This window comes from Pseudophryne corroboree, chromosome 10 (genome assembly GCF_028390025.1).
Source record: "Pseudophryne corroboree isolate aPseCor3 chromosome 10, aPseCor3.hap2, whole genome shotgun sequence".
NCBI lineage: Eukaryota > Metazoa > Chordata > Amphibia > Anura > Myobatrachidae > Pseudophryne > Pseudophryne corroboree.
Window position 1 is genome coordinate 286,016,832 of NC_086453.1, and position 23,216 is coordinate 286,040,047.

The window sequence follows — 23,216 nt, forward strand, 5'->3', positions numbered from 1 at the left end:
CGAAGACAGGACCCCACTAGCCCTTTGGGGAGACAGAGGGAGAGTTTGCCAGCACACACCCAAGCGCTATAATATATATGGGAACAACCTTATATAAGTGTTGTTCTTTATAGCAGCTTAAGTATATCAAAATATCGCCAATAAAATGCCCCCCCTTTCTGTTTTACCCTGTTTCTGTAGTGCAGTGCAGGGGAGAGTCCTGGGAGCCTTCCTCACAGCGGAGCTGAGCAGGAAAATGGCGCTGTGTGCTGAGGAGAATAAGCTCCGCCCCCTATTTCGGCGGGCTTTTCTCCCGTAGTTTTAGATAACTGGCATGGGTTAAATACATACATATAGCCTCAATGGCTATATGTGATGTATTCTTTTGTCATAAAGGTAATAAATATTGCTGCCCAGGGCGCCCCCAGCAGCGCCCTGCACCCTCCGTGACCGCTTGGTGTGAAGTGTGTGACAACAATGGCGCACAGCTGCAGTGCTGTGCGCTACCTTCATGAAGACTGAAGAGCCTTCTGCCGCCTGTTTCCGGACCTTCAATCTTCAGCATCTGTAAGGGGGGTCGGCGGCGCGGCTCCGGGACGAACCCCAGGGTGAGACCTGTTTTCCGACTCCCTCTGGAGCTAATGGTGTCCAGTAGCCTAAGAATCCAATCCATCCTGCACGCAGGTGAGTTGAAATTCTCTCCCCTAAGTCCCTCGATGCAGTGAGCCTGTTGCCAGCAGGACTCACTGAAAATAAAAAACCTAAAAACTTTTTCTAAGCAGCTCTTTAGGAGAGCCACCTAGATTGCACCCTGCTCGGACGGGCACAAAAACCTAACTGGGGCTTGGAGGAGGGTCATAGGGGGAGGAGCCAGTACACACCACCTAATCCTAAAGCTTTATTTTTGTGCCCTGTCTCCTGCGGAGCCGCTATTCCCCATGGTCCTGACGGAGGCCCCTAATATATAAAGAAAATAATGTTCACATAAAAGAATTAAATAAATCAACGGTTTACTAAACAACGGAGAAAACCGTCAAAAACTATTTTGCAAAATTGGAATTATTTTCCCACGTAAATGTAAATAAGTGCCACGATGCCACCAGTGTATAATGACAAGCTGTGGCAATGTATTGCTCACCTTTCATGGTCACGTTTTTATCACATATATTGTAAGGTTTCTTAATAATAAGCTTTTGTGGAACTGCAACCATATTTGTTCTATTTATACCAGAGGTAGATGGTCTGTGTCCTTGTACTAGAGAATAAAGAAAGGAGGAGCGTTACAAGAGACGGTACTAACTACATGCAATTATATATATAAAAATAAACATATTATATGCACACACACACAGTACATACATACAGTATATATATATATATATATATATATATATATATATATATAGATCCGGAATAAAGGCGGCACTCACGGCGTGAAATGAAGAGGCAGACGCAAGTCTGATATCAACGTTTCAATGTTAGAAAAACATTTTCGTCAGGATAAACAAACATAACAGTGTCACTCACCTAAATACCCCCGTCTGGTGATCCATGGCGCCAGCCGCCCGTCGCGTCCCGCTGATGTAATGACGTCATGCTGGGGCGCCGGCCTCGGCGTCACGGAGCACCCGGACCGGAACACCTCTAAACAGTGGAAATTGAGAATTAAACGATCAATAGGAAATAGATCAACTGTTACAAACCAAAGTACATACGATAAAAATCCTCTGATTAAATGATTAATAGACATGTAGCTAAATACTCGATGTAAAAGGCACGGATAGCACCATTTGTCCGAATGTAACTGCTGAAAATAACACACGCTGAACAGACACAGTAGATATAAAATGTAACCTTGAAACTTGTTACAATGTTGTAGCCATGTAACCATAATAACAATTACAGGGCACAAATGCTGTCCACATAGAATCAGCCCATAGGAACTAAACAGTGTATCTAACAGACTAACGAAATTAGTATATGACCAAGCATAATGAAAAAAATGGTGACAAAAATCACTTTAACAGAAATTAACCAATGCAACAATTAAATAAACGCAGATAACCCTGCATGTTCATTAAGCCCACGGGGGGACAGAGTATCTAGCAGAAATATCCATCGGGCCTCGGCTTTCAGTAAAAGTTGACCACGATCTCCACCTCTCTTCAGTGGTGGGATATGGTCAATTATACGATGCCGCAAGTCTGCAATGGAGTGTTTGGCTTGTAAAAAATGTCTAGCCACAGGTTGATCGCTCCGACCTGTAGTTAAGGCGGCTCGGATGGATGTACGATGACCAGCCATTCGCTCTTTAAACATGCAATCAGTCTTGCCGACATAGTGAAGCCCGCAAGGGCAACTAAGGAGGTAAACGACAAATCGTGTGGTGCAAGTCACACGATGTCTGATCTTAAATTTTTTTCCCGTAAAGGGATGGCAAAAAGTGTCCCCAACTAGCATATGGCTACACGTAGTGCAGCCTAAGCATTTAGGCTGTGTGTCTGTTCAGCGTGTGTTATTTTCAGCAGTTACATTCCGACAAATGGTGCTATCCATGCCTTTTACATCGAGCATTTAGCTACATGTCTATTAATCATTTAATCAGAGGATTTTTATCGTATGTGCTTTGGTTTGTAACAGTTGATCTATTTCCTATTGATCGTTTAATTCTCAATTTCCACTGTTTAGAGGTGTTCCGGTCCGGGTGCTCCGTGACGCCGAGGCCGGCGCCCCAGCATGACGTCATTACATCAGCGGGACGCGACGGGCGGCTGGCGCCATGGATCACCAGACGGGGGTATTCAGGTGAGTGACACTGTTATGTTTGTTTATCCTGACGAAAATGTTTTTCTAACATTGAAACGTTGATATCAGACTTGCGTCTGCCTCTTCATTTTACGCCGTGAGTGCCGCCTTTATTCCGGATCTATTATTGGACACAGCGTTTGCTGTAACCACTGGAAGGCACCGGCCATTTCATCTTGCTTCAATCCCAGCTGAGGACTCAGGGAGTGCCGTGCAACAAGCTTTGATATATATATATATATATATATATATACTAGGTGCTTCATCGCGCCCTACGGGCGCTCTTTACACCGTCGGAAGGGGCTACGCCCCTTAACCCCTGCACGCCTTTTTGGGGTTCAATATTTGTATTATATGGAGTATTACCTGCGTTGCTAGTTTTGGTAGTGGTTAAATATTGGAGGAGGAAAGGGCGTCCGATGGTGAAGGGGGTGTAGGCCCTTGCGACGGTGTGACCAGCGCCTGCAGGGCACAATGTGCAAAATGTAGCGGGTGCGGGGGGGACCGCAGATAAGGCAGGGAGTCTGTAGATGCTGCGGGTGGAGGGATGGGGGCGGTAGGGAGCGGATACAGAGACGCAGGGCGGAAGGGAGCGGATATAGAGACGCAGGGCGGTAGGGACGGGAAACAGAGACGCAGGGCGGTAGGAAGGGGACACAGACGCAGGGCGGGGACCAACAGAGGCAGGGCAGGGACACACAGACGCAGGGCGTTAGGGAGGGTACACAGACAGGCAGGGCGGTAGGAAGGGGACACAGACACGCAGGGCGGTAGGAAGGGGACACAGACACGCAGGGCGGTAGGAAGGGGACACAGACACGCAGGGCGGTAGGTAGGGGACACAGACACGCAGGGCGGTAGGTAGGGGACACAGACACGCAGGGCGGTAGGAAGGGGACACAGACGCAAGGTGGGGACCAACAGAGGCAGGGCGGCAGGGAGGGGACACAGACACGCAGGGCGGTAGGAAGGGGACACAGACACGCAGGGCGGTAGGAAGGGGACACAGACGCAAGGTGGGGACCAACAGAGGCAGGGCGGTAGGGAGGGGACACAGACACGCAGGGCGGTAGGAAGGGGACACAGACACGCAGGGTGGGGACGAACAGAGGCAGGGTGGGGACACACAGACGCAGGGCGGTAGGGAGGGGACACACAGACGCAGGGCGGTAGGGAGGGGAGTCCCCAGTGAGGAAGCTGATGGAGAAAGGAAGGGAAGTAGTGGAGGGGATAGAGAGATGCAGGGTGGTAGGGAGGGGATACGGAGACGCGGCAGGGAGGGGATACAGAGATGTTGGGCGGTAGGGAGGGGATACAGAGACGCGGGGCGGCAGGGAGGGGATACAGAGACGCAGGGCAGAAGGAAGGGGGGACACCGACGCAGGCCGGGGATGCAGAGACGCAGGGCGGTAGGGAGGGGATACGGAGACGCGGGAAAGCAGGCAGGGAGGGAATACGGAGAGGAGGGCAGTAGTGAGGGGACACAGGTAGGGGGGGATACAGAGAGGCGGGCGGTAGGGAGGTGATAGAGAGAGGCAGGGCGGTGGTGAGGGGATACAGAAAGGCGGGCGGTGGGGGGGGGGGGGGGGAGGGGGACACACCGTGGCGGGGCGGCTGGGGGGGGACACACCGAGGCGGGGCCGCAGGGGGGGGGGGGGGGGGGCACACACCGACGCGGGGCGGCAGGGGGGGGGGCGACACACCGACGCGGGGCGGCAGGGGGGGCGACACACCGACGCGGGGCGGCAGGGGGGGACGACACACCGACGCGGGGCGGCAGGGGGGGACGACACACCGACGCGGGGCGGGGGGGCGACACACCGACGCGGGGCGGGGGGACGACACACCGACGCGGGGTGGGGGGACGACACACCGACGCGGGGTGGGGGGACGACACACCGACGCGGGGTGGGGGGACGACACACCGACGCGGGGTGGGGGGACGACACACCGACGCAGGGCGGCTGGGGGACACACACACACCGAAGCGGGGCGGCTGGGGGGGGGACACACCGACGCGGGGCGGCTGGGGGGGGGGACACACCGACGCGGGGCGGCAGGGGACACAGAAGAGACGCGGGCGGCAGGGAGGGGACGCGGAGAGCCGGGGCGGCAGGGAGGGGATGCGGAGAGGCGGGGCGGCAGGGAGGGGACGCGGAGAGGCGGGGCGGCAGGGAGGGGACGCGGAGACGCGGGACGGCAGGGAGGGAATGCGAAGACGTGGGGTGGCAGGGAGGGGACGCGGAGAGTCGGCAGGGAGGGGACGCGGAGACGCGGGGTGGCAGGGAGGGGATGCGGAGAGGTGGGGTGGCAGGGAGGGGTTACAGGTAAAGTATGGGGGGCCTGGTGGATGTGGGCAGTGGTGGAAGTGCTGACAGCGTGACCTCACATACCTAGGTAACCGGGGTGGCAGATCTCTCTCCTGGCCCACAGCTCGCACCTATCACTCTCAGTAGGGCGCGCTGTCTGTGTCCCCGTCTCAGGGCTTTTGGGTAGCAGGGCAGGCCCTGTGGTTTGCAGTGAGGGCATCGGCTCTGGTGATGGTGGGATGCAGCGTCACGTGTGCGGAGGAGGCAGCGGGTCTGTGCACGCGGCGCATGGAGGGCTATGACAGCCTTCTCCAGCACCAGCCGTCCCTCGTGTATGGCGGCGGCAGTGGTTGTTGTGCGTCAGCCAGGCGCCGCGGCCGGGGAGCGGGAGTGTGCTGATGGCGGAGGGGGTGAAGGACAGGCGGCAGTTGTTGTTATTGTTGCCGCGGCCGGGGAGCGGGAGTGTGCTGATGGCCGAGGGGCTGATGGACAGGCAGAAGGAGGAAGGACGCTGCACATGTGGTGGGTTCCGTGACTCTGCCCAGCGTTAGAGGGCCAGGCACAGTCACAGGGCTATTATATAGGAGATATATATATATATATATATATATACATACACATACAAATAAATAAATAACCAGCTCCTGTGTGTTACAATGCTAATTAACAAACCTCAAATGGCTGGATTGACTGTTTACTCTCTTGGACTAAGCACTGCTTTAAAGGAAAGTGCTCTGCATTGCAATGTTCAGTATTGCACCAATCAATAATTAATTTGTAGCCGTAGTGACTTTGTTGCACTCTCCTAGGTAACATACATGTCCCATATTTTTCTTGCCATGTACAAAAGTAATGGAGGAGCATTGGTGTTTTACGAAGTTATGATACACAATGGCTGCAAAGGGGGCTTGACGGCACCTCCCAGGCCTGCACCAAACTCTCTAGCCTATGACTCGTAATTTTATACCTCTTCAAGCAACCATCTTCATCCTTATATCCAGCACTGTATTCAGTCTACAGTCCTATCTAATTCTGCAGTGTGTGTGTGTGTGTGTGTGTGTGTGTGTGTGTGTGTGTGTGTGTGTGTGTGTATATATATATATATATATATATATATATATATATATAATAAGAATTTACTTACCGATAATTCTATTTCTCATAGTCCGTAGTGGATGCTGGGGACTCCGTCAGGACCATGGGGAATAGCGGCTCCGCAGGAGACAGGGCACAAAAAGTAAGCTTTTAGGATCACATGGTGTGTACTGGCTCCTCCCCCTATGACCCTCCTCCAAGCCTCAGTTAGGTACTGTGCCCGGACGAGCGTACACAATAAGGAAGGATCTTGAATCCCGGGTAAGACTCATACCAGCCACACCAATCACACCGTACAACTTGTGATTTGAACCCAGTTAACAGTATGATAACAACGAAGAAGCCTCTGAAAAGATGGCTCACAACAATAATAACCCGATTTTTGTAACAATAACTATGTACAAGTATTGCAGACAATCCGCACTTGGGATGGGCGCCCAGCATCCACTACGGACTATGAGAAATAGAATTATCGGTAAGTAAATTCTTATTTTCTCTAACGTCCTAGTGGATGCTGGGGACTCCGTCAGGACCATGGGGATTATACCAAAGCTCCCAAACGGGCGGGAGAGTGCGGATGACTCTGCAGCACCGAATGAGAGAACTCCAGGTCCTCCTTAGCCAGAGTATCAAATTTGTAAAATTTTACAAACGTGTTCTCCCCTGACCACGTAGCTGCTCGGCAAAGTTGTAATGCCGAGACCCCTCGGGCAGCCGCCCAAGATGAGCCCACCTTCCTTGTGGAGTGGGCATTTACAGATTTAGGCTGTGGCAGGCCTGCCACAGAATGTGCAAGTTGGATTGTGCTACAGATCCAACGAGCAATCGTCTGCTTAGACGCAGGAGCACCCATCTTGTTGGGTGCATACAGGATAAACAGCGAGTCAGATTTTCTGACTCCAGCCGTCCTTGAAATATATATTTTCAATGCTCTGACAACGTCCAGCAACTTGGAGACCTCCAAGTCGCTAGTAGCCGCAGGCACCACAATAGGCTGGTTCAAGTGAAAAGCCGAAACCACCTTAGGCAGAAACTGAGGACGCGTCCGCAGTTCTGCCCTGTCCGAATGGAAAATCAGATATGGGCTTTTGTACGATAAAGCCGCCAACTCTGATACTCTCCTGGCTGAAGCCAGGGCCAGTAGCATGGTTACTTTCCATGTAAGATACTTCAAATCTACCGATTTGAGCGGCTCAAACCAATGGGATTTGAGAAAATCCAAAACTACGTTGAGATCCCACGGTGCCACTGGAGGCACAATCGGGGGCTGTATATGTAGTACACCTTTGACAAAGGTTTGTACTTCAGGCACTGAAGCCAATTCTTTCTGGAAGAAAATCGATAAGGCCGAAATTTGAACCTTAATAGACCCCAATTTGAGGCCCATAGACAATCCTGCCTGCAGGAAATGTAGGAATCGACCCAATTGAAATTCCTCCGTTGGGGCCTTCTTGGCCTCACACCACGCAACATATTTTCTCCAAATGCGGTGATAATGTTGTGCGGTCACTTCCTTCCTGGCTTTAATCAAGGTAGGAATAACTTCCTCTGGAATGCCCTTTTCTTTTAGAATCCGGCGTTCAACCGCCATGCCGTCAAACGCAGTCGCGGTAAGTCTTGGAACATACAAGGTCCCTGCTGAAGCAGATCCCTTCTTAACGGTAGAGGCCACGGCTCTTCCGTGAGCATCTCTTGAAGTTCCGGGTACCAAGTCCTTCTCGGCCAATCCGGAGCCACGAGTATTGTTCTTACTCCCCGTAGCCGTATAATTCTCAGTACCTTTGGTATGAGAGGCAGAGGAGGAAACACATACACGGACTGGTACACCCACGGTGTTACCAGAGCGTCCACAGCTATTGCCTGAGGGTCTCTTGACCTGGCGCAATATCTGTCCAGTTTCTTGTTGAGGCGGGACGCCATCATGTCCACCTTTGGTTTTTCCCAACGGTTCACAATCATGTGGAAGACTTCTGGATGAAGTCCCCACTCTCCCGGGTGGAGGTCGTGTCTGCTGAGGAAGTCTGCTTCCCAGTTGTCCACTCCCGGAATGAACACTGCTGACAGTGCTATGACATGATTTTCCGCCCAGCGAAGAATCCTTGCAGCTTCTGTCATTGCTCTTCTGCTTCTCGTGCCGCCCTGTCTGTTTACGTGGGCGACTGCCGTGATGTTGTCCGACTGGATCAACACCGGCTGACCCTGAAGCAGCGGTTTTGCCAGGCTTAGAGCATTGTAAATCGCTCTTAGCTCCAGTATATTTATGTGAAGAGACGTCTCCAGGTTTGACCACACGCCCTGGAAGTTTCTTCCTTGTGCGACTGCTCCCCAGCCTCGTAGGCTGGCATCCGTAGTCACCAGGACCCAGTCCTGTATGCCGAATCTGCGGCCCTCTAACAGATGGGCACTCTGCAACCACCACAGAAGAGACACCCTTGTTCTTGGTGACAGTGTTATCCGCTGATGCATGTGCAGATGCGATCCGGACCATTTGTCCAGCAGATCCCACTGAAATATTCGTGCGTGGAATCTGCCGAATGGAATTGCTTCGTAAGAAGCCACCATCTTTCCCAGGACTCTTGTGCATTGATGTACTGACACATTTCCTGGTTTTAGGAGGTTCCTGACAAGTTCGGATAACTCCCTTGCTTTCTCCTCCGGGAGAAACACCTTTTTCTGAACAGTGTCCAGAATCATTCCCAGGAACAGCAGACGTGTCGTCGGGGTCAATTGAGATTTTGGAAGATTCAGAATCCACCCGTGTTGTTGAAGCACTACTTGGGTTAGTGCTACTCCGACTTCCAGCTGTTCTCTGGACCTTGCCCTTATCAGGAGATCGTCCAAGTAAGGGATAATTAATACGCCTTTTCTTCGTAGAAGAACCATCATTTCGGCCATTACCTTGGTAAAGACCCGAGGTGCCGTGGACAAACCAAACGGCAGCGTTTGAAACTGATAATGACAGTTTTGTATCACGAACCTGAGATACCCTTGGTGTGAAGGGTAAATTGGGACATGCAGATAAGCATCTTTTATGTCCAGGGACACCATGAAGTCCCCTTCTTCTGGCAGATATGGACATCGCACTTACTCTCGATGCCAGAGTGCAAATATCCCTCTGAGCATCTCGCATATAAAGAAAAGCATCCTTTAATTGCTCTATAGTCAATAAAATACTGTCCCTATCCAGGGTATCAATATTTTCAGTCAGGGAATCCGACCACACCACCCCAGCACTGCACATCCAGGCTGAGGCTATTGCTGGTCGCAGTATAACACCAGTATGTGTGTATATACTCTTCAGGGTAGTTTCCAGCCTCCTATCAGCTGGATCCTTGAGGGCGGCCGTATCAGGAGACGGTAACGCCACTTGTTTTGATAAGCGTGTGAGCGCCTTATCCACCCTAGGGGGTGTTTCCCAGCGCGCCCTAACCTCTGGTGGGAAAGGGTATAATGCCAATAACTTCTTTGAAATTAGCAGTTTTCTATCGGGGTTAACCCACGCTTCATCACACACGTCATTCAATTCCTCTGATTCTGGAAAAGCTACAGGTAGTTTTTTCACACCCCACATAATACCCCCCTTTGAGGTACCTGCAGTATCAGAGATATGCAAAGCCTCCTTCATTGCCGTGATCATATAACGTGTGGCCCTATTGGAAAATACGTTTCTTTCTTCACCGTCGACACTAGATTCATCTGTGTCGGTACCTGTGTCGACTGACTGAGGTAAGGGACGTTTTACAGCCCCTGACGGTGCCTGAGACGCCTGGACAGGTACTAACTGGTTTTCCGGCCGTCTCATGTCGTCAACTGACTTTTGCAGCGTGCTAACATTATCACGTAATTCCATAATTAAAGCCATCCATTCCGGTGTCTACTCCCTAGGGGGTGACATCACCATTACCGGCAATTGCTCCGCCTCCACACCAACATCGTCCTCATACATGTCGACACACACGTACCGACACACAGCAGACACACAGGGAATGCTCTTATCGAAGACAGGACCCCACTAGCCCTTTGGGGAGACAGAGGGAGAGTTTGCCAGCACACACCAAAGCGCTATAAAAATGTATATAAACAACCCTAAAAGGTGTTGTTTCTGTTATATGCGCTTAATATATAAAAATATCGCCAAAATATGCCCCCCTTCTCTGTTTTACCCTGTTTCTGTAGTGCAGTGCAGGGGAGAGTCCTGGGAGCCTTCCTCACAGCGGAGCTGAGCAGGAAAATGGCGCTGTGTGCTGAGGAGAATAGGCCCCGCCCCCTAAAACGGCGGGCTCTTCTCCCGGAGTTTGCGATATATGGCAGGGGTTAAATACATCCATATAGCCTCAAGGGCTATATGTGATGTATTTTAGCCATAGAAAAAGGTATTATACATTGCTGCCCAGGGCGCCCCCCCCAGCGCCCTGCACCCTCAGTGACCGCTGGTGTGAAGTGTGCCGACAACAATGACGCACAGCTGCAGTGCTGTGCGCTACCTTATGAAGACTGAAAGTCTTCTGCCGCCTGTTTCCGGACCTCTTCAACTTCGGCATCTGCAAGGGGGGTCGGCGGCACGGCTCCGGACTCCATGGCTGGGCCTGTGTTCGATCCCTCTGGAGCTAATGGTGTCCAGTAGCCTAAGAAGCAAATCCATCCTGCACGCAGGTGAGTTCACTTCTCTCCCCTAAGTCCCTCGTAGCAGTGAGCCTGTTGCCAGCAGGACTCACTGAAAATAAGAAACCTAAAAAACTTTTTCTAAGCAGCTCTTTATGAGAGCCACCTAGATTGCACCCTGCTCGGACGGGCACAAAAACCTAACTGAGGCTTGGAGGAGGGTCATAGGGGGAGGAGCCAGTACACACCATGTGATCCTAAAAGCTTACTTTTTGTGCCCTGTCTCCTGCGGAGCCGCTATTCCCCATGGTCCTGACGGAGTCCCCAGCATCCACTAGGACGTTAGAGAAATATGATTTTCATCTGACATATGTATATATGTCTGAACTTTATCTGTCTTACCATGTGCATCTATCAGCATAGCACAGTTTATCCTACATCTCCTCTGCTAGCCACTTGGGGGGCCTAATTCAAGGTAGATTGCAATAGCGAAACTTTCTCTAATGGGCAAAACCATGTGCCCTGCAGTGGGGGGGGGGTTGGGGGAAGATATAACATGTGCAGAGAGAGTTAGATTTGGGTGGGGTGTGTTCAAACTGAAATCTAAATTGAAGCGTAAAAATAAAGCAGCTAGTATTTCCCCTGCTCAGAAACAAAATAACCCACCCAAATCTAACTCTCTGCACGTTATATCTGCCCCACCAGCACTGCACATGGTTTTGCCCATTAGAGAGAGATTTTGCGATCCATGCTGAATTAGGCCCTTGGACCACTAACGTAATATCCAATTTGCTCCTACTGTCTCTTTCTCCCCTCCCACTAGATTGTAAGATTTCAAAGGGCCCTCAACAATGTGTACTCTCCCCTGTCCGTGCCTGAACCTTATGTTGAATCGTTGCTCTATGTTATGTGATTTGTTGTTATACATTTGTATTCCACTTATCTGTGCTTATATTGTTATCACTGTCCTAGTTAGGTCTTATGCAGAATACAATCTGTATGCCATGTGATTCGTTCAGTTAAATGCATCCATGCATTTATTATTCTGCTGAATTGCTCCTTTGTGCTGTTATAATGTACACAGCTTTCATGTAGGTAATATTGGTATGACTACTGTATGTCAGGAGCTACAGATTCTGTGGCACCATACTAATAAACGAGGATGACGATGAAAACTTACCAGCTGTGTACTTGATACCATGTTTTCCGTCTAACTGCAAGTTGTTGCTATTAGATGGGTGCTCTTGAAAATTAACCCTCCGCACAACTGGGTTGTTAGAAGAATAACCTGTAACAGACAAAAGTGTGACTACTGTACACAAGCCGCCCTACCCCTAATACACCCAGCAGCACAGTATGGGATGGAGATTGTTTCATAACAGAAAAGTAACAAACTGCCCGTTACAGATTTCTAATCGCGCAGGTAGTCGGCAATGGACGCCCTGTCTACAAGTGCGCCTGCGCAGTAACGCACGGACACGAACATTCGCGTTGTGTAACTTATAGTAGCTCATCGCCGGCTGGTTACAGGAGATACAGTATATTATCTCTTCATTATTACATAACACCATGAGTATCCATGACAGGCTTGAACTTCTAGTGAAGTTTATGACGTGGTATTTTGGTCAGGGGAGCTACACTTTTACTTACATGTTGCTGTATTATCCAAGCTTTCAATATCAGAGCTAACAGAATAATCTTCAAGAGGTGTTTCGTGCTTAGTAGCTGAGTATTCACCAAACCTGTCTATAAACTTGCCTGTCAAGAAGATAAAATATAATACAATACAGAAAGTAATAACGCTGCAAGTCTTGCCATACAAAAATGTGGGAATTTCAATGTGTAGATTGTATATTAACTGAAAATAAGCAAGAACTTACAAGCAATTTACAAAGGTAAGCTAATTAGTTGTAAATTCAGGAACGTGGGGATTCCAAGCGCCAATAGGCATTATAAGGGACCAGGGAAGACTGTGCACCCAAAGGGAACAATGTGTACCCAATATTATCCATAGGGACTATCCCAAAGACACTGACAACGGGAGGACATTTTCAGGTGCAGTGATAACCAAACCTAATATATACTGGGGGAGATTCAAATGTTTGAAAAAAAAGTCGGTTGGGTGTCTTCCTGTCTATTAGATAGGAAAAAACAGACACCCAACTTACTTTTCAAACATTTGAATTCCCCCCATAGTGTACCATTTATAAGCCACCCTTAATGCATAATTAATTGACCATGTCATCACTGTGTAAAATAACATTATGTTTAATTGTACTTCACACATCAATGAAAATAAGGAAAGCTACAAGGATTGGGATTGCTATCCTAACACCAGAGCCACAACCATCGGACAATAAAAATAAAAAGAGAGAATATATATATATATATATATATATATATATATATATATATATATGTGTGTGTTCTGCTGCACAAAAAAGAGTTACACAAATGAAAAATAGGATTTTAATTACCTACCGGTAAATCCTTTTCTCATAGTCCATAAGGGATATTGGGGAGATTAGTACGATGGGTTATAGACGGGGTCCAAAGGAGCCGGTGCACTTTAAAGGTCTTCACTGGGTGTGCTGGCTCCTCCCCACTATGCCCCCTCCCACAGGCAGTTATAGGTAAAACTGTGCACCAGCACACCACAACATATCACAACCAGCAATGGCTGGAAACAATAACAGCAACAGCTGAACAGGTAACCACATAACAGAGAACCTGCAGAAAAGGAAACGCACTGAGGCGCGCGCCCAAGGGTAGTCATTCCGAGTTGTTCGCGCGCTAGCAGTTTTTAGCAGCCGTGCAAACGCTATGCCGCCTCCCACTGGGAGTGTATTTTAGCTTAGCAGAAGTGCGAACGAAAGGATCGCAGAGCGGCGGCAAAGTTTTTTTGTGCAGTTTTAGAGTAGCTCAATACCTACTCAGCGCTTGCGATTACTTCAGACTGTTCAGTTCCTGTTTTGACGTCACAAACACGCCCTGCGTTCGCCCAGCCACACCTGCGGTTTTCCTGGCAAGCCTGCGTTTTTTCGAACACTCCCTGAAAACGGTCAGTTGACACCCAGAAACGCCCACTTCATGTCAATCACTCTGCGGCCAGCAGTGCGGCTCATACGCGCCGCATACGTGCCTTTTTTTTTTGCCTCATCGCTGAAAAAAAAGCGAACGAATGCAGCTAGCGATCAACTCAGAATGACCACCAATATCTCTATGGACTACGAGAAAAGGATTTACCGGTAGGTAATTAAAATCCTATTTTCTCTAGCATCCATAAGGGATATTGGGGAGATTAGAATGATGGGGACGTCCCAAAGCTACCAAAATGGGTGGGAATGTGCGGAAACTGCTGCAGCACCGCCTGCCCAAACTGGGTATCCTTTTTGGCCAGGGTATCAAACTTGTAGAACTTCATAAAGGTGTTCTTCCCCGACCAGGTAGCAGCTCGGCACAGTTGCAAGGCCGAGACTCCTCGGGTAGCTGCCCAGGAAGAGCCCACAGATCTTGTAGAGTGGGCTTTCAGAGACTTAGGAACAGGTAAGGCTGCCGATACATTGGCCTGTTGGATAGTAAGCCTAAGCCAACGAGCAATAGACTGCTTCGAAGCAGGACAACCCTTCTTCTGCGCATCATAGAGTACGAACAAGGAATCCGTCTTTCTGATACGAGCCGTCCGCTTGAGAAAAGATCTTCAAGGCGCGCACCACATCCAATGCCTCCGGAGGAGCATAAGTGTCAGAACTGGACAGAACCACAACAGGTTGATTCAGGTGAAACGCAGAGACAACCTTCGGCAGGAACTGCTGCCTAGTCCTGAGCTCCGCTCTGTCCTTGTGAAAGACCATGTATGGACTTTTACACGATAAGGCTCCCAATTCTGAGACACGTCTAGCAGAAGCCAGGGCCAGTAACAGCAAGGTCTTCCACATGAGGTACTTGTCTTCTACCGTCATCAGAGGCTCAAACAAGGATGACTATAGAAACTCCAACACCACATTCAAATCCCAGGGTGCCGTAGGCCAAATCCCAGGCCCTCCGAGGCCAATCTGGGGCAATCAGAACTGCCTGGACTCCCTGAATTCTGATTCGCTTGAGCACCCTTGGGAGCAACAGAATCGGAGGAAACAGGTAGACCAGCAGGTAAGGCCAAGGCGACGTCAGTGCGTCCACTGCCCTCGCCTGAGGGTCCCTGGTTTGAGAGCAATACCAGTGAAGCTTCTTGTTGAGACGCAAAGCCATCAAGTCTATCTGCTGAAACACCTGAGGGTGGAGGTTGTGACGACTGAGGAAGTCCGCTTCCCAGTTGTCTACTCCCGGAAAGAAGATTGCTGACAGTGCTTTTGCATTTCTTTCCGCCCAGAGGAGTATCTTTGACAGCTCTCGCATGCAGGCTCTGCTTTTTGTCCCTCCTCGCCGACTGATGTACACCACTGCAGTGGCGTTGTCCGACTGAACATGGATTGTGTGATTCGCGAGCAGAGGAGAGGCCTGAAGCAGAGCACTGTAGACTGCCCGAAGTTCCAGAATGTTGATCGGAAGGAGGGCTTCGTGACCACCTGCCCTGGAACTGCGCCCCTTGGATGACAGCACTCCATCCTCGCAAACTCGCATCCGTCGTGAGGAGGGTCCAAACCTGAATCCCTAAACTCCGGCCTTCCAGGAGATTGGAGGACTGCAGCCACCACAGGAGGGAAATCCTGGCCTGCGGTGACAGCCGAATCATCCGGTGCATCTGTATATGTGATCTGGACCACTTGCTCAGGAGATCCAACTGAAATGTTCTGGCATGGAACTTCCCACATTGGATCACCTCGTAGGAGGCGACCATCTTCCCCAACAATCTGATGCAAAGATGGATGGATACACTAGCAGGTCGGAGCACCAAGCGGACCATCTTTTGAAATGTTCTCGCCTTGTCCTCTGGGAGGAACACCTTCTGGGCCACCGTATCCAGTAACATCCCTAAGAACAGGAGTCCGCTATCCATTGACGCAACCACAAAGCCCTGCGCGCCGCCACTGCCATGGCAGAAGTCCTAGCACTAATATTCCCCATCTCCTTGAGCGAATCACAAAGGACGCGTGTGGTGTCCTGAATGTGCCTTAGGAGGGTCACCGTAGTAACCAGAGGCACAGCCCCGGAGAGGCCCTCCTGAATTTGAATGAATAGCATGGGTCTTCCAGCAACCCGCTATGACTGTCCTTTGTGAAACACCTGCTGCCATGTAAATAGATTTGAGTGAAGCCTCTATTTTTCTGTCCCCGGGATCCTTTATAGTAAAGGAGCCCGGGGCAGGCAATACCGACTTTTTGGACAGTCGAGAGACTGATACATCAATCCCCGGGGGTCCATCACAAAATTTTCTACCTACAGGAGCAAATGGGAAAGTGCAAAAAAAAATTTTGACACTTGGAATTTTTTGTCTGGATTTTTCCAGGCTAATTTGAATAAGTCATCTAACTGCAGAATCAGGGAAAGTGACATTAGGCTTGTTTTGTGTAAAGAAAAACGACTGCTGTGACGCAGCGTCCTCTAGAGGGAGCTTTAACATGTGCCGTATAGCCAGAATGAGGGGTTCAATACCTTGAGCAGAATCGGAATCCCCACTAACGAGATCCAAGTCTTCCCATCCTCCTGTATTTCCTCATCTGAATCAGAGAGTAGAGCCAGGAGGGCTCTGGACCCTCTACCCCAGCCCCTTCACTGATTTGTGAAGATTGGCTGCATTGTTCACAAGAAACAGAGTCAGATGATACTGGTGAGAATCTAATGTGACATACACTGCATAGCTTGTGTTTACCCATGTTTCACAGTAAGCACAAGAATATACACATACATACACACAGTAATACTGATCAAGACTGCCCTTACTGTATGTGAGAGGAGACACACCAGCACACCCCTAGCTGCACAGTCCTAGTGAGGCCGACAGCTAATTATATCACAGTAACACTAATAATTTCTGTCCTGTAGAGGACCCAGATAGTGTACAATAGCGGCTCTCCCCCTTTGCTACACCCTGTACCAGTTTTCCAGCATGTCTTGTGAGGCAGGAAGCGCTGTGTGTGCTGTCTGTGGCTGCATTAAGCAGGGGAAGGCGCTAAAATGCCACTGGACCCACTCTGAGGTAGCTCCGCCCCCTCCAATGGCGCCGGAGCTACAGTGATTTTTTTTTTATACTGGCATTGTCTCCTGTTTGCTTAAAGACATCACACAAGTGCAAGTTCAAGCTCTTTGAAGCCAGTCTACACGTATGCCGAGCCCGCGTTCAGCAGCACTTTGGACCGGGGGACCCGGTTTGTATTCACCACAGTCATCGCCTTCAGGCATATGTTCGGGGTGTGCGGCGTGCTGCGGTTGTGACAGCCAAGGCGTAGTGCCCCGCTGAACAACCACCCCTCAGGACGGTGGTCCTGCAGCGGGGAAGCGGCTCTGGACCTTGCAAGTCCGGTGACCGCCCCCCCCCCCCCCCCCCCCCCATCCCCCACGGTGCAGGTAAGCTGTTGCCTAAACAGCATACCGAAAATAACAAACGTTTAAAAGAAATTGAAGAAAACTCTCTGGAGCTGCAGAGATGTGCATACTCTCCTGAGGGCACTTTTTTTCTAAACTGCCTGTGGGAGGGGGCATAGAGGGGAGGAGCCAGCACACCCAGTGAAGAAATTTAAAGTGCACCGGCTCCTTTGAACCCCATTTATACCCCCATCGTACTAATCTCCCCAATATCCCTTATGGATGCTAGAGAAATATGTTTTATATTTTAGATTCCTCAAAGTAGCCCCCTTTTGCTTTGATGACAGCTTTGCACACTCTTGGCATTCTCTCAATCAGCTTCATGAGGTGGTCTCCTGGAATGGTTTTGAATTAACAGGTGTGTATTGTCATGAGAAATAGAGACCTAGGCGCTACAGTACAAACGTGCGGTAAAGGATGTAAGAAGGAAAACACTCGTTTAACTCTTTTAGGAGTAGCAGCTCGTAATACAAGATTAGTGTATGGTATACACATAGAGTAAAATTGGGTAGTGAAGAGTACAAGCGCTAATGAGTGTGGTGACAATTATACTGGAAATCATTAAGTGGATTAAAAGATTATTAAAAATGGCCTTAGGCACTTATCTGATAAAAACAAAACTTCAATCCGGTATTCATCATTTTAGGAATCATGTAAAAGAAGAAACAGCAAACATAGTGTGTATCGTTCACAGGTAAAAATAGAGCATTTTGCTATATAAGGTGCAAATTTTTAGGGAATTTTAACTGTTCCCAATGAAATTATAATCTGTAGCTTCACAACATAAAATACAGATTTTAATGAACAATACAAAACACGGCTAGACAACACACGTACAAGATTTTAAAATCTTAAAAGCTTATCTGTCCGTTCTAGGCACAAGGGAATCAATAACCAATTGTTCCAGGGACACAGGATAGCCAAAGTTTATGCGTACAGGATAAAAGTAGTTCAAATGCTTATCTGTCCATCAATAGGAGTTTCAGCAGCAAACGGTCCCAACGCGTTTCGTCCTTCAGAGTGTGGACTTCTTCAAGGGGATCATATTGTCATGAGTCAATCTGTGGAATGACTTGCCTTCTTAATGTGTTTGGGACCATCAGTTGTGTTGTGCAGAGGTAGGGTTAGTACACAGTTAGTACACCCCTATTTGACTACTGTTGTAATCCATATTTTGGCACAAACTACTCAACTCAGCGAAGAGAAATGACAGTCCATCATTACTTTAAGACATGAAGGTCAGTCGATACAGAAATTTTCAAGAACTTTGAATGTATTCTCAAGTGCAGTTGCGAAAACCATCAAACTGCTATGATGAAACTGGCTCTCATGAGGACCGCCCCAGGAAAGGAAGACCAAGAGTAACCTCTGCTGCAGAGGATAAGTTCATTAGAGTTACCAGCCTCAGAAACCACTACTTAACAGCACCTCAGATTAGAGCCTACATAAATTCTTCACAGTAGGAGACAAATCTCAACATCAACTGTTCAGGAGACTTCGTGAATTAGGCCTTCATGGTCGAAATGCTGCGAAGAAGTCACTACTGAGGATGAACAACAACAACAACAACAAGAGAATTGTTTGGGCCAAGAAACACAAGGAATGGACATTAGACCAGTGGAAATCTGTACTTTGGTCTGATGAGTCAAATTTTAGATTTTTGGTTCCAACCGCCGTGTCTTTGTGAGACGCAGAGAAGGTGAGCAGATGGTTTCTGCATGTGTGGTTCCCACTGTGAAGCATGGAGGTGGAGGTGTGATGGTGTGGGGATGCTTTGCTGGTGACAGTGTTGGTGATTTATTCAAAATTCAAGGCACACTAAACAAGCATGGCTACCACAGCATTCTGCAGCGCCATGCCATCCTATCTGGTTTGTGCTTACTGGGACCATCATTTGTTTTTCAACAAGACAATGACCCCAAACACACCTCCAGGCTATGTAAGGGCTACTTGACCAAGAAGGAAAGTGATGGAATGCTGCGTCAGGTTACCTGGCCTCCACAATCACCCGACCTAAACCCAATTGAGATGGTTTGGGATGAGTTGGATCGCAGAGTGAAGGAAAAGCAGCCAACAAGTGCTCAGCACCCTCTAGGAACTCCTTGAAGACTGTTGGAAAACCATTCCAGGAGACTACCTCATGTAGCTGACTGAGAGAATGCCAAGAGTGTGCAAAGCTGTCATTGAAGCAAAAGGGGGCTACTTTAAGGAATCTAAAATATGAAACATATTTTGGTTTGTTTAACACTTTTTTGTTTACAACATAATTCCATATATGTTCTTTCACAGTTTTGATGTCTTCAGTATTAATCTACAGTTTAGAAAATAATTAAAATAATATAAAAGCCACTGAATGAGAAGGCGTGTCCAAACATTTGACTGGTACTGTACACACATACATACATACATACATATATATATATATATATATATATATATGTTATATATAACAACAGATATATAGTAAATTGGGTGCACACTGCTCAAAAGAAGCACGCACAGGGAAAAAACACAATATATTCGTAAATATGCAGCTATGTACACACCTCAATAAACAGCTGCGTGTGACTGGTCTGCAACTAGTCATCTGCAGCCTTGTGTGTTTGCACCTGTCCTATGCTAGATACAAAACATACTCCTACTGCTAACAACCATTTCAGCGGAGGCCAGCAGCTGCGTTCACACCCCATAACCAAGCCTACGCAAGTTCAACACTGCATCAACCCCATAAAAACTACATGGATTTTGAACACTATAGAAGCAAAAGAACATAAATATACTCCTACTTCAGTGATATCAGCGCTATAGGACTCTTTATTATCGCAAGTTGCAGAAATAAGGACATAGATACTGTAAATGAATGTATTGGTAATCCTGATTTCATTACCTGTTAATACTTATACATACCGCACTTGCATTAAGCACGTGTACAGATGCGTCCTCATAGATCTAGCAGCGCTACATGCCTTGCGAGAGTAAGCTACCAGGTCATGTGTAGCTCTGCTAACGTCGGGTGCCTTTTTTTCACCAAAACGCGTCTTAGTCGCAACGCGATGTGACTAGGACACACCAGGAAACTGTGCTGAGTGATTTGATATGAGACACTTCTACATATGGGTGCGACTGAGTCTGTATACGAAGCATAACGGAACCTAGCATGGAAAAAAGCAGCATCCGCTGCATCATAGCACTTTGTATACAGATTCAGAGACTCAGTCACACACAGATATTCAAGTGTCACATATCAAATGAATCAGCAAAGTCTCCTAAGTGCATCCTAGTTACATTGCGTTGCAGATAGCAGAATCTCACAGGACCTGGCACGCCAAGACAGGCTGTTTGGCGCGACTGCAGCAACAATGTATGAGAACACATCAGTATTTAAGAAAAAACAAACTTAAAAACAAAAAATAGAATATTTTTTTTTACACCCACCTAAAACCGGAAGCACAGAGAAGCAATGTGAGCTGTATGAAAATGATCTCACTCCGCTCGAGAGTCAGGACATATACTCCTCTATGATTTCTCCTGGAAGGCTAACTCACTATGTCACAGCTCCCCCACCTGGTGAGTGCTTGACAGGAAGCCTGGGAGACGGCATCAAGTCACATCACATGCTACTTTCAATATTAGCAGGTGGAGAGAGTGGACAATACAGAGCAAAAAGCACCCAGTGAACATTATTTTACGCAAATGTCTCAGGTCCTCTTTTATAATGCAATTCTAGACTTAAAAGGAAGCCTACTGGTTATTTTATTTTAACAATTAATTGCAATTTACATGTACAATGCAATCAGACGTCTACTGAACTGTTGAAGCTACCAGTGATCGCAAAAACACACTATAGCGCGTATTTTATCCCAAAATTGATGGTGGGGACACAAATAGAAAACCGATGGGTCTCTAAGGACGCGCACTGACCTGCAGCGCTATCCCGTGCTGTCCGTCAGTCAGATCTCCACAACAACAGAGGGAGGAACTTGAAAGGGGCGGATACCATGAAGAGTGATCTCCCGCCCTCCCCTCATCCTCTGCTCCGCATGCCCCCCTCCCAACGAATAATTGCTGCAGGTGTCCTCCCTTCGCAAGTAGCGTGGCCGTGACTCAACCGTTGGTCCCTGGCAGCCCACTGGACACCCGCCCAGCTGACTCCGCTACTGCATATACCCCAGGTGGGGGCAGTTTGGTCCCTGTGCCCCCGGCTTAATGCCGCCGCTCTCCGCGCTGATCCCTCCCCACCCAGGCGGCCGCCCCCTCCGTGTTTTCCGCTCCCCCTGGCCGCATCCTCTGACTCCAGGATGGTGGCGGTGTAGGGCTCATGCCGATCCCTGGACTGCCCAGTGCTGCCTGAGTCCTGCGGGGCCGAGGAGGGAGAGCTCCGGGCACCGGGATGGAGAGAGAGACGAGCTGGCCAGGGAAGGTGAGCGATCCACAGTGCGTATTTTTTCCCAATACCCCCCGGCTTGACTCCGCTGCTGCTGCTGACAGTGTCCATGGAGGAGCCCGGAGTGTTCTTTTTACAGGGACGTGGAGGAGGCCTGGTCCCTGGAGTGTGTTGCACCGTACCAACAACGGGGGTTCCAGGCTGCACTTTCTCCTGCCTCTTTGTCCCTACTCCCTGCTACCTCTTTCCCTACTCCCTGGTGCCTCTCTCTGCTACCTCTGTCCCTACTCCCTCCCTCTGTCCCTACCCCCTGCTGCCTCCCTCTGTCCCTACCGCCTGCTGCCTCCCTCTGTCCCTACCGCCTGCTGCCTCCCTCTGTCCCTACTGCCTCCCTCTGTCCCTACTCCCTGCTGCCTCCCTCTGTCCCTACTCCCTGCTGCCTCCCTCTGTCCCTACTCCCTGCTGCCTCCCTCTGTCCCTACTCCCTTCTGCCTCCCTCTGTCCCTACTCCCTGCTACCATATAAAACGTGTATAACATGCTCTACCTGGCGCAATGTGTATAGAACACTAACTGGCGCAATATGTATAACGTGCTCTACCTGGTGCAATGTGTATAACGTGATCTACCTGGTGCAATGGGTTCAAGGTGTTCTAACTGGAGCAATATGTATAATGTGCTCTACCTGGTGCAATGTATATGGTGTTCAAACTGGCGCAATGTGTATAATGTGCTCTACCTGGTTCAATGTGTGTAACGTGCTCTACCTGGTGCAATGTGTGTAACGTGCTCTACCTGGTGCAATGTGTGTAACGTGCTCTACCTGGTGCAATGTGTGTAACATGCTCTACCTGTGTGGTGTAATGTGAATTGGTACTATTATGTTGCCATGCTCTATCCCCATGAAGCCACGCACCTAAATTTTTGGTGCACGCCTTCGGCGGCCACTGTACTTGATTTAGAATATGAGAGGGGGAGCACCAATTTACTTTCTGCCAAAGGGCACCGAAATGTCTAGTTACAGCTCTGGTGCAGTGTCCTGTATGCTACAAAGCCCAGCAGCATTGTCACCCCCCTCCTCCCCCTCGCAATACTTTTGTAGTGTCTAAGCCAAGTCAGTTTTTATGTTTGAATAATTAATAAGATTAATATGAACCTTCATTCCGATAGGACCCCAATTTTTAAAAGTGAGGGGTCCGTGGGACCCACTTTTTTGGGGGCTCAGCGTGATCACTGAACTATGTTTTTATTGTTATAATTAAAGTATTAAAAGTTATTCTAAAAAAGCATTTTCATATTTTCCTCCTGATCTGTTATTGATGTTTTTAGATGTAGTCTCTAAACATGGCAACAATTATGAATTGGACGTAATACTTTCAGTAGCAGCACAGGTACCATGAAGAGCAATGCAATGTGGCAGCAGATGACCACAGGTGAGATCCTATAGTGAAATACAGTGTCTTGAGACCCCATATAAAGCAATAATGGCATATGCTTTCAGTGTACTGTTGTTGGGGTTAC

The 23,216-nt window shown here is 48.8% G+C and overlaps 1 protein-coding gene across 4 annotated transcripts in view; it reads right to left on the reverse strand.

Annotated features, from left to right (window-relative positions):
- The window catches only part of LOC134966532 (zinc finger protein 182-like), a 243,477-nt gene that overhangs the window by 69,303 nt on the left and 150,958 nt on the right, over nucleotides 1–23,216 (reverse strand). For 3 of the 4 annotated variants that reach the window (XM_063943334.1, XM_063943332.1, XM_063943333.1), the window contains 3 exons: nucleotides 12,441–12,548; nucleotides 11,971–12,078; nucleotides 1,118–1,234 (listed from right to left, as the gene is read on the reverse strand). In XM_063943334.1, the coding sequence (XP_063799404.1) occupies nucleotides 1,118–1,234; nucleotides 11,971–12,078; nucleotides 12,441–12,548 (333 nt within the window). The remainder of the gene's footprint in view (nucleotides 1–1,117; nucleotides 1,235–11,970; nucleotides 12,079–12,440; nucleotides 12,549–23,216) is intronic. The other variant, XM_063943335.1, reaches the window with a different exon arrangement.